The following is a 14,262-nucleotide window of genomic DNA, read 5'->3' on the forward strand; positions in this document are numbered from 1 at the left end:
CTCAAAACGAATACTAATAATCACCATGTTGCTAAATTCAATTAAGTATTTCTTTCCCATTTTATCTGACTTCAGTATAATTTGGCATAATGATTTCTCTCTTTTTGGAACTTTTTCCTTTGTGTATAGCATATCACACTTGATTGTTTTTTTCTTTTATCACCATAGACTTTTCTCTCTTTTAAAATCCCATCTTTTCTCCATAAATCCATGTCAGAGTTTCTCAATTATATTTGTTCTAGCAATCTTTTCTTTTTCATTCTATATTATCGAACCAGGAAATGACATACATTTCCACGGTATCAACTGCCTAAGTGTTTCTAACTTTCAAATAGATATATCCAATTCTGACCGTCCAAGCTCTAAATCCACTTGTTCATGTGTCTTCTTGAAATATCCGTTTGGATAACTAAAACATCTATAACTAGGTCAACAGAAATAAGTTAAGGATCCTTCCCTGTCATTCCCAAACAGGATTCTCACCCAGGAATCACTATTGATTAAATTGAAAAACAATTGATCCAGTTGCACAGTTGGAAACCTAAGCATCATATCGGACGCATAGTTTAGCAACTCTAACACATCCAGATCCACTCATTCATAACAATCTGTGGATTATTCCACTTAAATACATAGAATTCTATCGCCACTGTCGTTTCCTCAAGCAGAATCATACAATCCAAAAATGTTCTCATCTCTCTGAGACCACTGGAATAATATAATTTCCCAGTTTTCTTTTTTCTTTTTCTTTTTTACTATATGGAAAGCTGACTTGCCATCTAATTACTAAGAAACCTTCAACAGCTTTCTATTACCCTTACGATAAAACCAGCATCCTTAAAATAGTCTACTAAAATCTGCATACACTGTTTCTTATATAATATGCATGTAGCAAATTATAAATTGCATACTATTAGTTATGAGCAAAAATATATCCTGTCCTCGGTAAGCTTGCTGATTAGAAAAGAGGAAATATATCAATTAAATAATTTACAAATGTAAAAATGCAACTACGAACAGTATTAAAAACTCCATAGAGCTTTGTGAATATGTGATAAAGGGGCTTTAAAAGTGAAGGAAGGCTTGATCAATGCCTGAAAAATTTGAGCAGAAATCTAAAGGAAGATGAAATAACTACAACTCACTGAAGGATCAGATGACAATTAGAACTTTTTAGCAATAAAGTTTTTTTAATTAAGGCATGTACATTGTTTTCTTAGACATAATACTATGGCATACTTAAAAGACTATCCTACACAATATAGGATAAATATAACTTATATTTACTGAGAAACCTAAAAATTCATGTAACTAACTTTATTGTGGTATCTATTTTATGGTGGTGATCTGAAACTGAACTCAGTATCTCTGAGGTATGCTTATATATATTTAAAAAGTGACTCCAGCATTGCTTTAATTATCTTTAGCATGGCATATTTTTTCCATCCTTTTACTTTCATATATTTGTATCTTTATATTTAGTTCATTTCTTAATTATTTTTCTTTTGTATTCAATTTGATAATCTCTACCTTTTGAGTATCTAAACCATTTTCATTTAATGTAATTATTCATATGAGACCCATTTAAAGAGTAAACTGAATGACATTTTAGATAGGATTGGGCAATCTTCCCCCAAATCTAATTTTAGAACATTTTCATTTACCCATCCCTCAAAAGAAACCCTGCTTCTATTTATAGCCCCTTCCCATAACCTAGTCATCTCCCCCACAACTGACAGCCCCCAGCCCTGACAACCACTAAACTACTTTCTCTGTTGCTTTACATTTGCTTAATTCAGAAATTTCATATAAATAAGATTATAAAAATAAAATAGATGTGCTCTTTTGTTACTGGTTTCTTTAACAGCATATTTTCAAAGTTTATTCATGTTTTAGCATGTTTAGTACCTTAGTCCCTTTTATTGCTGACAAATACTCTACTGAATAGAGATATTGTTTTTTCCTTCACCTGCTGATGGGCATTTGAGTTGTTTCTACTTTTTGGCCCTCATAAATAATGCTGCTATGGATGTGTGTACGAGTTTCTGTGTGCATTTTCATTTTTCTTGAATAGATACCTAAGTTGAATTGTGATTAACATTACGATTTAAAATTTAGAGGAACTATGAAACTGTTTTCCAAAGCAGATGCACCATTTTACATGCCCACCAATGTGAGCATTCCACTTTCTCCATATCCTTATCTTTTATCTTTATTATAGTTCTGCATATCTTTTTGAACATATGAAATAGTTATAAAAAGTTTTAATGTCCTTGCATGTTCATTCTAACATCTATTTCTATTCTGACAGTTACAGATTTTTTCTCAGTGCAGGTTTTCCTTTCTTCCTTTTTTGCAAGCTTGGTAATTTTTAACTGGTTGTCGGGCATTGTAAACTGTGCCTTATTGGTGACTGGACAGTTTTGCATTACTATAAATATTATTGAAATATGGCCTGTCATATATTTCAGTGATTTATCAACACATTGATGCACTTAGGTCTTGCTTTTAAGATGTTAGGTGACACTACAGCAATGACCAGCCTGATGTTGATTATTCTCTACAACTAAGACTTGACCTCTGTACTCTATCAAATGCTCCATGGATTAAGTTTTTCCAGCTTGACTAGTGGATACCATTTAGGATCATGATTTCTGACCCTAAATGAACTCTAGGAATCTTTAAAACTGAGTTGAACACTTGAGAAAACTGCAGGACTCTCGAGTTCTCTTTCTGAGCAACTCTCTCCTATAGCTGCTGAGAACATTACCTGCCTCGGTCCCCCCAAAATTTCAGCTCAGTCTTGTCAACGCAGGTTACTATGCTGGGCTCTGTTTGGGTTCTCTCACCCTGCACCACCTCCTGGAAAATCTTTAAAGACTTTTGTACGCTATTTGAGCAGATCCATTTGTTCCCTGTTTCCAGGATCACTGTTCCTCGATACTGATGCCAAGTGTCTTGGAAGACATACCCAATGTTCTTTTCCTACCGCGGTAGAATTTTTTTTTTTTCTTTTTAATAAAGTTAATGCGGAGTGTTTCGCCGAAATCCAAACTCAAAGCAAAGCTTCTCCTTCTTCCGCGTAAAGAACCCGGCCCTGAGCCGCCTAGTAAGCTCACGCTCCACCTCCAGTCTCCAGCAACGCCTACGGGCTAGCGCGCAAGCGCAGAACTGCTCTCCCGCCCTCTTCGTCTATAATTGCGCCTGCGCCAAACAGCACCTGCCAATGAGAGAGCACCATGGTCCTTAATTCCCGCCTATTGTCTGGGCAACCAGTCGCCTGCCCTGGCGCGCATTTCGCTGTATATCCAAAGAAGACAAAAGGATTGGGAAGGTCAGAGCTGAAAAGCGGCGCAGTTAAAAATGGAGGCGGCGGACACCCAGGCAGAGGCTGCCGCCCTAGAGTAAGTGTCTGCCGCCAGGTGGCACCTGGGGGGCGGGCCAGGGCGGACCTTGATAGGCCCCGAGTACATTGGACGATCCTCTGGGCACCTTATAGTTGTTGGAGTTCTACGACGCAGTGACGTGATCATGACCCCAGGTCCCAGTCTTAGGTTCCTAAGGTGTACGGCCTATGAGGGATCTCCTACGGGCGTGTTCTGAACGGACACAGTTCCTACTCTGTCAGACCCTCCCATTTCTTCACAGATAGTACCTTGCTAACGGGAGACATCCTGGAAGGGCCATTTAATTACTGTCTCCACTGTCCTATTTTCATTGGGTTATTTTATCTTGATCCCTGCCTTCTACTGGATCTCTCCAGCCCCTAACAAGGAAGAACTGGAGAGCCTAGACCTAGGCATCCAGCCCCCTATCCTGAGCCCCTCTCCAAGTATTCCGAGAACCTGCCCCAAGGTTAATGCTTTCTGCCTGGAGGGCTCCCCACTCCCCATCAGTTTTGCCTTTATTTTTTTCTTTACCTGTATATTTCCCTGACTGCTTTCAGATCTTGACCCAAATGGTTTCTCTTCGGTGTAATACTCTATTTAAAATCACAGTCCCTACCACACACTCCTTACTCCCCTTGCTCTGCTTATTTTTCCTCATGATACTTATTACCTCCATATATCCTCCATTCACATACCATTTCTGGTCCCATTAGTACTATGTGTAGATACTGGTCAAGGCAAGACTCTCAGCATTGATACATACATCTACATATGTGCCATGTATACACAAGCTCCCCACATTAGCACCCAGGAATCTGCATTTTCCCCTGTTTCTTGCCCTTTCAGGGTCCTGGCCAAGCTGGCAGACATCCTAGAGCCTACAGGCTTGCAGGAAGAGGCAGAACTGCCCGCCCAGATCCTGGCTGAGTTCGTGATGGTATGTTCAAAATGGGAGCCAGCCTTTCAGAAGCCAGTGACTGCTCCTGGGTCCTATTGAACTTGGGCAGAATTGATGGTGAGCAGAGGTAAGGATGTTCTCTGCCTCTATCCTTCCTCTGAATAGGACTCCCGAAAGAAAGAAAAGCTGCTTTGCAGCCAGCTTCAGGTAGTAGACTTACTGCAGAACTTCTTGGCTCAGGAGGACACTGCCAAGGGCCTGGACCCCTTGGCTTCTGAAGACACGAGCCGTGAGTAGGCAGGGAGTTTGAATAAGGGCTGCTCTGAGTGGGGAAGGAAGGGGGTTGTCAGCCAAGTCTGCTGTTTCAGGCAGGTCAGCCAGCCTTCACTCAAGTTCTCATTCTGATGGCTCATCTCAGGACAGAGGGCAGTTGCAGCCAAGGAGCAATGGAAAGAGCTGAAGGCTACTTACCAAGAACACGTAGAGGCCATCACAAGTGCCCTGGCCCAGGCCCTGCCCCAAATGGAAGAGGCCCAAAGGAAGCAGGCACAGCTCCAGGAGGCCATTGAACAGCTTCAGGCCAAGGTACACCCAGGGTTAGGGGAGGGAAGGGCACACAAAGAGGAGGAGGGGAAAAGTGAGCAAGTTGGGTTGGACCCACTGGCCACATACCAAAATCCAGCTAGAAAAAATACACTCCTCTTCTTCCTGTCCCCTTCCTTTGCTTACCTGCAGAAACAAGTGGTGATGGAGAAACTCAGAACAGCCCAGAAACAGTGGCAGCTGCAACAGGTGGGTCCATCCCCCTAGGAAAATATCTCATCCCACTACCATGCTATTGCATAAGCTAAGTCCTCTGCTTGGAAAACAATCTCCTTTTCATCTGTGAGGCATTATAGGTACCAACATGGGCTTGAATCCTAACATCACCACTTACAACTGTTTGACCCTTGGGCAGTCACCTAGCTTTCTGTTTTTCTGTTTCTTCATCTGTGAAATGGAGGCAATATTAGCACCTACTTTAAAGAGTTGTTAAGATGATTAAGCAATTAGTACAACAAGTGCTTAATATCTGGCACACAGCAAACTAAGTATCCTTTTCTTTAGGCCTTTGGTCCTGCCTATAGTGAGTAGGGTCCTTCCTTCCATCTATGGGTCTGAGCCCTGAGCTGGGTCTAGGCTGAGGGGATTAGAGGAATGGCTCTCGGTCCTCAGCATCTGGTGAGCCCTGTCTGCATTCTCATTCCCAATAGAAGAAGCATCTGCAGCATTTGGCAAAAGTTTCTGCGGAGGTGAGGGAGCGTCACATAGGAACTAAACAGGAGTTTGAGCAGCTATATCAGGAACTTGGAACCCTGAAGCAGCAAGCAGGGCAGGAGCAAGACAAGCTGCAGAGGTGAGCTGGGAACATGGATTGCAGGCCCCCAGAAATGATCTAGTTGAGGTTCCCTTTCTATACACACCTTTTTTTCCAGGCACCAGACCTTCCTCCAGCTGTTATACATGCTGCAGGGTAAACTGCTACTCCCTGAGGCAGAGGCAGAGCTACCACAGGAACTGGATCTTCCTGAGAATAAGCCTCAACAAGTGACCCAGCCCCAGGAACAGAACATTGGGTACACCATGGAGAGTGACAGGAGTGTGTCCTCCAAGGTGAATGAGAGATGGGACAGATGGGCAGGGAAGTGAAGAGAGAATCTGAGGGATGGGCCTTACCCACTGCCCATACTATGTCTCCCCAAGGCCGACTGCCTACAACCTGCTGGAGATGCAAGTTTGGCATGGTTTCCCAGGGACAACATGGGGGAAAGATCCTAGATCAGGTCAGACTCTCACTCAGGGCCTTATGTTTCTTGACTACAGGTATGGAAGGAGGGAGGGCCTCTGGTTTACCTCTCTGTATATGAACTCCACTCTTCATGGAGTTCTGTGAGATGGGAAGAAGTTATCTTATGATTAAAGCCTAGCACCTCATCCCTGTGCTCAGCCTACCCTAGACTGACCCCTCTTTTATTTTTCCCCAACCTTATGGCCCTACGCTCACTGCAGGTGGACTGTCAACTTCTGAGTACAGCCTGAAATCTGGCCACAGCCCAGGTCAGGGCAGGCTCTGGATTCTGTTGATTAAAAGCCCTGGAGCTCTCTCAGTTGCCTATTTGTGTGTTTATCTTCACATGTTTGTGGGAAGAGCCACATCCAAAGGCCAACAACTTTACAGGTACTGGGACTGGTGTGAATTGAGAGGGTGCAGATGGCGAGGAGGCCCTGGCCTGGAGCCTCAGGAGTTGCTTGCCCAAATCAATATGATGCAAACATGCTGAGCTTAATTCAGAGAGGAGGAGAAGGCTTTATGCAGGTGGTTAGATATGGTAAGGTAATTTTATCACTGATCCAAATGTTTATTGAATCCCTGCTAGGTGCCAGGTTCCTTGCTGTGAAATGAAGCTACAGCAATAGGCTTGTCTGACCAGTCCCTGGCCATGTGGAACATAATGAGCATGAATGAGTAAATGGGTAGATAAGATGATTTCAGAGTGGTAAAGCAGGGTAGTAAACTAAAACAGTAATATGATAAAGAACAGTACTAAGAGAATATAGAGGACAATATAGAGACCGTTATCTGTCTGTGTTGGCCTGTCTGTGTGAGTTAGCAAGTGTGTGTGTGTGTGTGTGTGTGTGTTTCTGTATCTGTGTTTGTTGATTTTAGTCTCCATCTTTCTGTGTATCTGTTGCTGGGTATGTGGACAGTGGGGACCACTGCTGTGTGAGAGAGATTGAGATTGCATCCCTGACTGGGAGTATGAGAATTGCTATCTAAGAGAAAGCAAGAGAGATCCATGACAGTTCAAGTGGAAAACCCATTTTTGTATATGTGAGAAATAACAACATCTCTTTGAGAGAGAGAGAGACACTGGGGCTCTTTGTTTTGGCAAAGAGAGATTTTCAAGAAACATTGGTCCCTCTTCTATCTCAGACTAGGATGCCTTTCTCTCAGGTGGTGATTGAGATCCCTGTGCGCTCTGATGGTTTACTCTGTTTTCCTGAGTTGTCTCTAGTTTTCCCTCAGACTGTTCTTTTAATGTTTTGGCCCCATTTTTTAGGTATGAAATAGAGCAGATATCAGAGGTCTTTGAGGGCAAGCATCACGACTAAATGGGGTGGGGGGACAGTCAGGATTGAGGATACTCCTCTAGGGAGCACACAAGTACCTAGAAAGGTTTCCTCAGTCTAATCATCCCACCCCTTCCCACATGGTCCTTGCACCCCAGATACTCAGGTCCATCCTTTCCTCTCTTCCTACCGGATAGAATCCCCTACTGTTACAGTCTGGTTTCTTTTTATAGTCTCATGTACTTTTTGTAGCACAAAGGAGAGAGCAAGAATTTATCCCCCCTAGGAAAGGAGTGTCTAGTAAGGGATACTGGGGTACGGGTTGGGATGGTATGAAGTTTCCTTGTCCTTGCATGTGTCAGCACATGGTGGCTGGTGGAAGTCAGAAGGGAAGGGAAGACTCCCACAGAGCTCACCAGGCTGGGTGTGAAGGGTAATAGCCTGAGATATGCCAACCCAGGGAATAGGGGAGGAGAATGGAATCTTGAGTCGAGCAGAAGCATCTTTACTGACAAGCTCAGGATTTAAGATTTATTTTCAGATAGAAGCCAGATTTCAGTTTGCAGATATTCTCAGCTCCCTCTTAGGTTCTCCTAAGGACTATCCTTTTCTTCATTCATTGACACTTGCATAACATAGACCTGTAAAGATTTAGCTTACTCCATTAAATGAATAGGAAAACTTTCTTTTTATGTTCTCTGTAAGAATAATATTTTCTTTTTTAAACACAGTAAATTTTTTTATGGTGAAACATTATTTTGCTTATATTTTTCTAGTCTTTGTATTTTCTAGGATTGTCATATTTTTCTAGGAATTTTTCACTTCTAATTTTTTGAATTATAAAGTTATCATAATCTTTTTTATCCTTTTTAATATCTGCAGCCTGTTTTAGGATGGTCTACTGTTATATTCCTGATTTTTTTGTGCCTTAGCCAATTGATCCATGTTTTCAGATGTTAAATCATTCATTTTTGATGAATAAGACTGTCTTTTGCGATTTGCTGTTGTACATTCATTCTGTACATTTATTAGTCATATCTTGATCATTTCCTACCCTCATATATGTACACACACATGCCACACGCACATGCACAGTCCTGAAAAGCAGACATAATTGGGTCAGATGGTATTTGTTGCTGTGGAAAAATAAACCTCAGGAAATAAACATTTTTATATATAAAGAGATAAATTGCCCAAATTACTGGTTGTTCACCAAACTCACACAGCTACACTACATTTCCTACCCTCTGGCTTTAAATAAGGCCATGTGACTGAACTGTAGCCAAGTAGATTGAGACAGAAATGATGAATACTACTTTTAAGCCTGGCTCATGAAACCCTTCCACATACCAACTTCTATTCTTTTTCTCTGACCACTGGCTAAATGGAGAAGACAGTGAGGATCATGAGGAAGGTAGAGACACAAAATTGAGAGTACCTGGGTCCTTGCTGTCACTTGGAAGAAAACAGCCTGATCCAGGACAACTGTGTCAGACCATTCTGTGAATAAGGAAGAAAAGTTTTGTATTATACGAAGCCATTGAAACATTGAAGTTATTAGGTAGATTAAAACTTCTGGATTCAATTCTGGTTTCCTCAGGCAGATATCTCAGGAAAATCTCCTTTAACCATTTGTGATAATAATTAAACATTTATTGGACTGGAAAAAGCCACTTCTTGAAGGGTCATCTCAAGTAAGAAAAATATTGTACTTTGCAAATGGACTTTTGGTAAAAGGCAGGGATAGTAGTTTCATTAAATTCATTTCCCACACCAAAGAAGCAAAAATATTACCACACAGAGCTTCACTCACTATTTCTTCGGTCTTTCTCATTCTGTGCTTAAATTCCAAGACATACCTGATTTGAAGAAGTGATTGCTGAACTGTTTATAACTTAAAATATATAATAAATCATAAAATATCCCTGTGTTCTTAGGGAAACTGAACAGTTTGAATTATTTTATCATATATTTAGAAAGTTTATAAACTCTTTCAACATGAGTTTTAAAGTGACTAATGAATTTTCTCTACTGACCCCTGTTCTAAACATCAGACAAAAGTTTCATCTGGTAGGTTTATAATATGCTCAGCTTCAACCTGTATATTGGAGAATTGCTAAATGTTACCCTGATTTTCAAATATTTTACTCTTCTACTTTGGGAAATTTCTTTCGTTTACTCAGCTGCTGCATTTTCTTTGCTGTATTCATTTAATTATGCACATTCATAATAGTATTTCTGCTCCCCCTTTTTACTTCTCGCATCACTTTTAGTATTACTTCTCGCATTACTTATTTCTTAGTCTGCTGTAGCCTGAGGAATTTATGAGAAGGTGAATGAATCACCATCATACATGGTTCTCAAAATGTGTTTTTAATGAGTATTTGCAGTCTCACAATTCAGTGTTGCTATTTTGGATCCAAGTACTCTTGAAGAATTCATGCTTCAATAGGAAGTTTTTTTAAAAGGCCACAATGATTATCTCATATGTGCTTCCTAATTTACAGAAGTCACATGTCATTTTTTACATTTTAATATTTATTTTGTATTTACTTTCTCCAACCCCTCTTTGCCCTCACATCTCCTCCCTTCCACTCAATCAAACATACACACTAGATTGAGAACTATTTGGGATAGTAAAATTTGGAGATGGCCGTTTTCTCATTTTGTTTTCCCTGAACTCATCAGTCTTGACTTTTTTTTTTTCTTTTTACCTATAAATAACATCTTATTATCTTTAAAAAAAAAACAAATAAACCTCAAACAATTGTCTCTCACGTATAATTAAAAGTGAAAATGTTGATTTTTCAACATTATGGTGTTTCTAAATATCTCAAGATAACAGTTGCTATAGCAATACCTGTTAGATGTGCAAATGCAAGACAATCTTTAAATAAATGTTTTGATTGCATCTGTTTCTAATTGGTATTATCTCATTTCTCTTATTTTCATTAGTTTTTGCAACAGTTTAATGGGGTAGATATTTATCAGCAGTTAGAAGTTATAGACTAAAACTACATTTTGTAATTACTATCTTAAAAATATGAGTGTGTTTGTGATACTTTGACAAACCTTTAAAAAGCAATATATTTATCACAGCTATCTATGACATATCTTAAAAGCAAAGAGCCAGGATTTGCACTGTGACCATGTATTCCACCCGGCACTCAACATATTTTATGGAATGTACTGTTAACATTTCTCATTTTGTGCTATCTCTATGCCTTTTTTATCTGTGTATTATTACTTCAGAATACACTGCTTATTGCATAATAGGTATCCAATAGTTGTTTCTTTTCTCATTTTCCTTATAACTTTCAAACCTTACATTCCAGCTTGGGCTGAATTCATCAAGCACTATGTCAAGATACATTTAAAATTGCAATTGAATTGGGGTAGGTGGAGCCTTAAAGGAATTCTCCAAATGAGTGAGGGAGGTTTGTTCCACGCTACAATATAACATTCTGAAGTATATAGATGATGCAATTTTTATTATAGAGAAACATACATAACAAAATTTATTTTAACTATTTTTAAGTCTATAGTTCAGTAGCATTAGGTACATTCAGCTGTAAGCACCATTCAACTCCAGAACTTTTTCATCTTCACAAACAGGAACTACCCATTAAACAATAACCCACCATTCCTCCCTCCCCCCAACTCCTGACAGCCACCATTCTAATTTCTGTCTCTGAATTTGACTACCTTGATCTCATATAAGTGGAATCATACAATATTTGTTCTTTTGTGACTGGCTTACTTCTGTTAGCAGAACGTAATTGTTCCCTTCCCTGTCCAAAAGGTAAATATATGAGATAATGGATGTATTAATTAACTCAATGGTGGGAATCCTATCACAAGGTGTACATATATCAAACCATCACATTTTAAAAGAAGACAAATGGTCAACGAATACATGAAAAGGTGCTCAGCATCATTAAACATCAGAGGAATACAAATCAAGGCCACAATATATATATATGACATATACATCAAATTATCACACATTTGTATTTCAATATATTACAATTTTATTTGTAAATTAAACCTCAATAGAACTGAAAGAGGAGCAAAAAAGTCTAAATATGTAAAACTTTCACTCTTCTACACACTCGTTCACTCTTTTAGACATAATGTTCCCTGAAAATTGATATTAAACATTTACAAATCATTCTTTTTTTTGGTGGAGAATTGAAATGTGGAATTAATGTAGATACATTAAGGATCATTGCCTAGGACATTTCTGGTAGCCTGATTTTTTGCCTATCGACTGCGAGAAATGAAAGAAATAATTACATTGATATAATTTGCTCAAATTCTCCACAAGAACACCTTACCCTCTAGGCCAGAATTCCTATTTACCAATACAAATTTCCTAGAAAGATATGTTTTCCAGATATGTTGTGTAGAATACATGACTTAGAGTTTCTTTATCTTTTGATGGTTCATGTTCACTCTGGTTTGTTAGAGCCATTGTGCACCTTTGTGATACAACATCATATGCAATTCAAGTGAGGCTTTCAGTTATGAGTTTTTGTATTTGTTTCTTTAACTCAGTTGCAACGACCAGTAATGGTATTTTGCCTTGCTTTTGTTTGCACACGATTTATATTTGACATTGTGGTGGTAGGTAAGTAAATTGCAAAAAACGACATTCTCAAAAGAGATGAATAACTGGTGTTTAATAAAAGAGGGCTGAGAGTGGAGTTGACAGAAAAGCTGGAGGACATAGCAACTGAGGCCATGGCGAGAGTAATAAGTACTGCAAAACGTATGCTTCCTCTGTGATCTCCCAGGCTCCATACTATCATATTTTTTCTTATTTTATTATTTATTCTGTAAATAATGATCCATTAAAGTAATATGCAAAGTCAGTCATTCACTATTTTTGTCTTAAAACATTGAAATTACAAATGAATGTCATTTCTAACATTAATTTATGCCAATAGCTATTTCTTAGACAATTACTTTGATGAACCACTGTGCTAAATACATGACATTCATTTTATCTGTTAATAGTTAAAATTTTAAGATATTTTGCCTGTATCTTAAAGATATGGAAACCGAGGCCCAGAGATACTAAGTAGCCTCTTCAGAATCACTAGTTAAGGGATGAAGCAGGAATTCAAAGTAAAGAATGTCTCCACTGCCTAGTTTGTTTTTCCCCCCTATGCTGTGGGTTCTAATAGGAAATAAGCTGTTCTTTGAAAAGCTAAATATTCAGTATTCATATAATTTAATAAGACTGTTAACAGTAAAGCTATTATTTACTAAGCATCTCCTGGAACTTATATTTGTGAGAAAAGGTACATTTTTTTCTTGTTCTTATGTTAAACTCAGCTGTGCCCTTTGGTCTTAGGAGAAATCCAAGTAGCCACTCTCAGATTACCTCACTTGAATTTTCCACCCCAAAATACAGCTATTTAATTCCTCTTGCAAATTTCTAGCATACCAGTGATGAAGGTCTTTACCTCATAAAGGCTGACTCTACTATGAGGAATCAGACATTTGTAGAATTCCCCATAAAGTCCTGAGGATCTATGAAGTGTGATATTTAAGGGCAAGAGTTGCTGTTTCCCCTCTGACTCCATGTGATCCACGATTTTTACATTGATGCTTATGATTTTACCATCACAATTTAAATTTTTTCCTCAAAACTTTTAAGAAGAAAACTACTAACTTTGGCAAAATTTGCCCTTTTATATTTCATAAATATGAGTAATCTAGAAGCTGGATGCCAAGTAGTGATGGAGGCATATAAAGCACACTGAGGTACTTTTAGAAACCCAAAGGTAAATTTACCCACTATACAGTTTAATTTCTAGCTTGGCAAGCCACTGTCCTGCTGAGGTGAATCTGGCTTATCATCATAAGCAAAAGCCAGGTGTGGAGGAATTCAAGTTCTCCCCACCAAATGATAGACCAGCTTGTGCTGCACAAATGAGAGCCCCCTCAATTGAGCATGTCTGTTGGCACATTTGATATACATCATCTCTGTTTTATATTTGACTGCATATTTATATAGTATCTAGGGATATGCTTACTTGCCAGTCACACGCACAATAGCAAATACTTTTCCCAGTAGTAATTTATAACCAATTCAGATGAGAGACTACCTTTAGATTGTTGATGAGGTTAGAGACAGAAAAGGTCCCCTTTTCTCCAAATTCACATTTTTTTTTACAATGCCAGAAAGCTTTCCCCAAAATTTCTTGTGTTTAAATAAATAATTAAAAAATAGAGGTAACTATACAAAATAAACTAAGTCATAGAGTACACTGTGACATTGCTTTTTAGGCTCCATTTTCTTTTCCAGTATTTTCTATATGATTTATAAGTTTAAAAAAAATGAGCTCCTATCATCAAGGGTTGAGTCAAAATATCGTTCCAGAAATGTGATTTTTTTTTCCTTTTCCATGTTCAGCCTTATGTCCTTTCTCATATCACTTCCTAAATCCAGGAGCTCATCAAACTAAACTCTAAATGATAGCTCTGTGTTCAGAATTTTAGTATTCTCTTTCAGTATTCTGCTGCTTACATTCTAATGTAGATATGAAAGCAGACTTAATAAAATATAGTGGCAAAAGTGCTATGAATAAAAATATTGCAGGGAGAGGGAAGAGGGAGTACCAGTGGAAGAAGGGAATTACTGTGGGGTGGGTGTTGATTGGGGAAGCATTTATTTAAATAAGAGCCCCAAACCTTTTTGTCCTGAGGAACTAGAAAGATAGAATTACCTCACACTGAGATGTAGAAGAATGGTGTGGAGTGGCTATCTGAAGCATGTTTTAGGAGTTCAATTTTGGATGTATCAGATTTGAGATGTCAATTAGAAATTCAAGTGGAGTGAATAGGCAGTTGCAT

At 38.8% G+C, this 14,262-nt stretch overlaps 1 protein-coding gene across 3 annotated transcripts; it reads left to right on the forward strand.

Moving 5' to 3' along the window:
* The first annotated feature begins 3,265 nt into the window (after window positions 1-3,265).
* Window positions 3,266-6,434, forward strand: ZWINT (ZW10 interacting kinetochore protein). Of its 3 annotated transcripts, XM_015592162.2 has the most exons (9): window positions 3,266-3,404; window positions 4,236-4,326; window positions 4,453-4,576; window positions 4,706-4,872; window positions 5,023-5,079; window positions 5,541-5,683; window positions 5,763-5,940; window positions 6,031-6,110; window positions 6,337-6,434. In XM_015592162.2, the coding sequence occupies exons 1-8, from the start codon at window positions 3,364-3,366 to the stop codon at window positions 6,103-6,105; spliced, it is 876 nt and encodes a 291-aa protein (XP_015447648.1). In that variant the 5' UTR covers window positions 3,266-3,363; the 3' UTR covers window positions 6,106-6,110; window positions 6,337-6,434. The 3 variants fall into 3 exon arrangements, with proteins under 3 accessions (XP_015447648.1, XP_006915679.1, XP_006915681.1); XM_006915617.3 differs by having other exon boundaries at window positions 6,031-6,434; XM_006915619.3 differs by lacking the exon at window positions 6,031-6,110.
* The last annotated feature ends 7,828 nt before the right edge of the window (window positions 6,435-14,262 follow it).

The sequence above is a fragment of the Pteropus alecto genome, unplaced genomic scaffold (assembly GCF_000325575.1).
Source record: "Pteropus alecto unplaced genomic scaffold, ASM32557v1 scaffold155, whole genome shotgun sequence".
Taxonomy (NCBI): domain Eukaryota; kingdom Metazoa; phylum Chordata; class Mammalia; order Chiroptera; family Pteropodidae; genus Pteropus; species Pteropus alecto.

Excerpts from the sequence above, each read along its gene's own strand:
- ZWINT (XM_006915617.3), top strand. The coding sequence starts at position 3,364 with ATGGAGGCGGCGGACACCCAGGCAGAGGCTGCCGCCCTAGA. Across the intron at positions 4,327-4,452 it reads TCCTGGCTGAGTTCGTGATG|GACTCCCGAAAGAAAGAAAA; the intron begins GTATGTTCAAAA and ends TCCTCTGAATAG. Across the intron at positions 5,080-5,540 it reads AACAGTGGCAGCTGCAACAG|AAGAAGCATCTGCAGCATTT; the intron begins GTGGGTCCATCC and ends CATTCCCAATAG.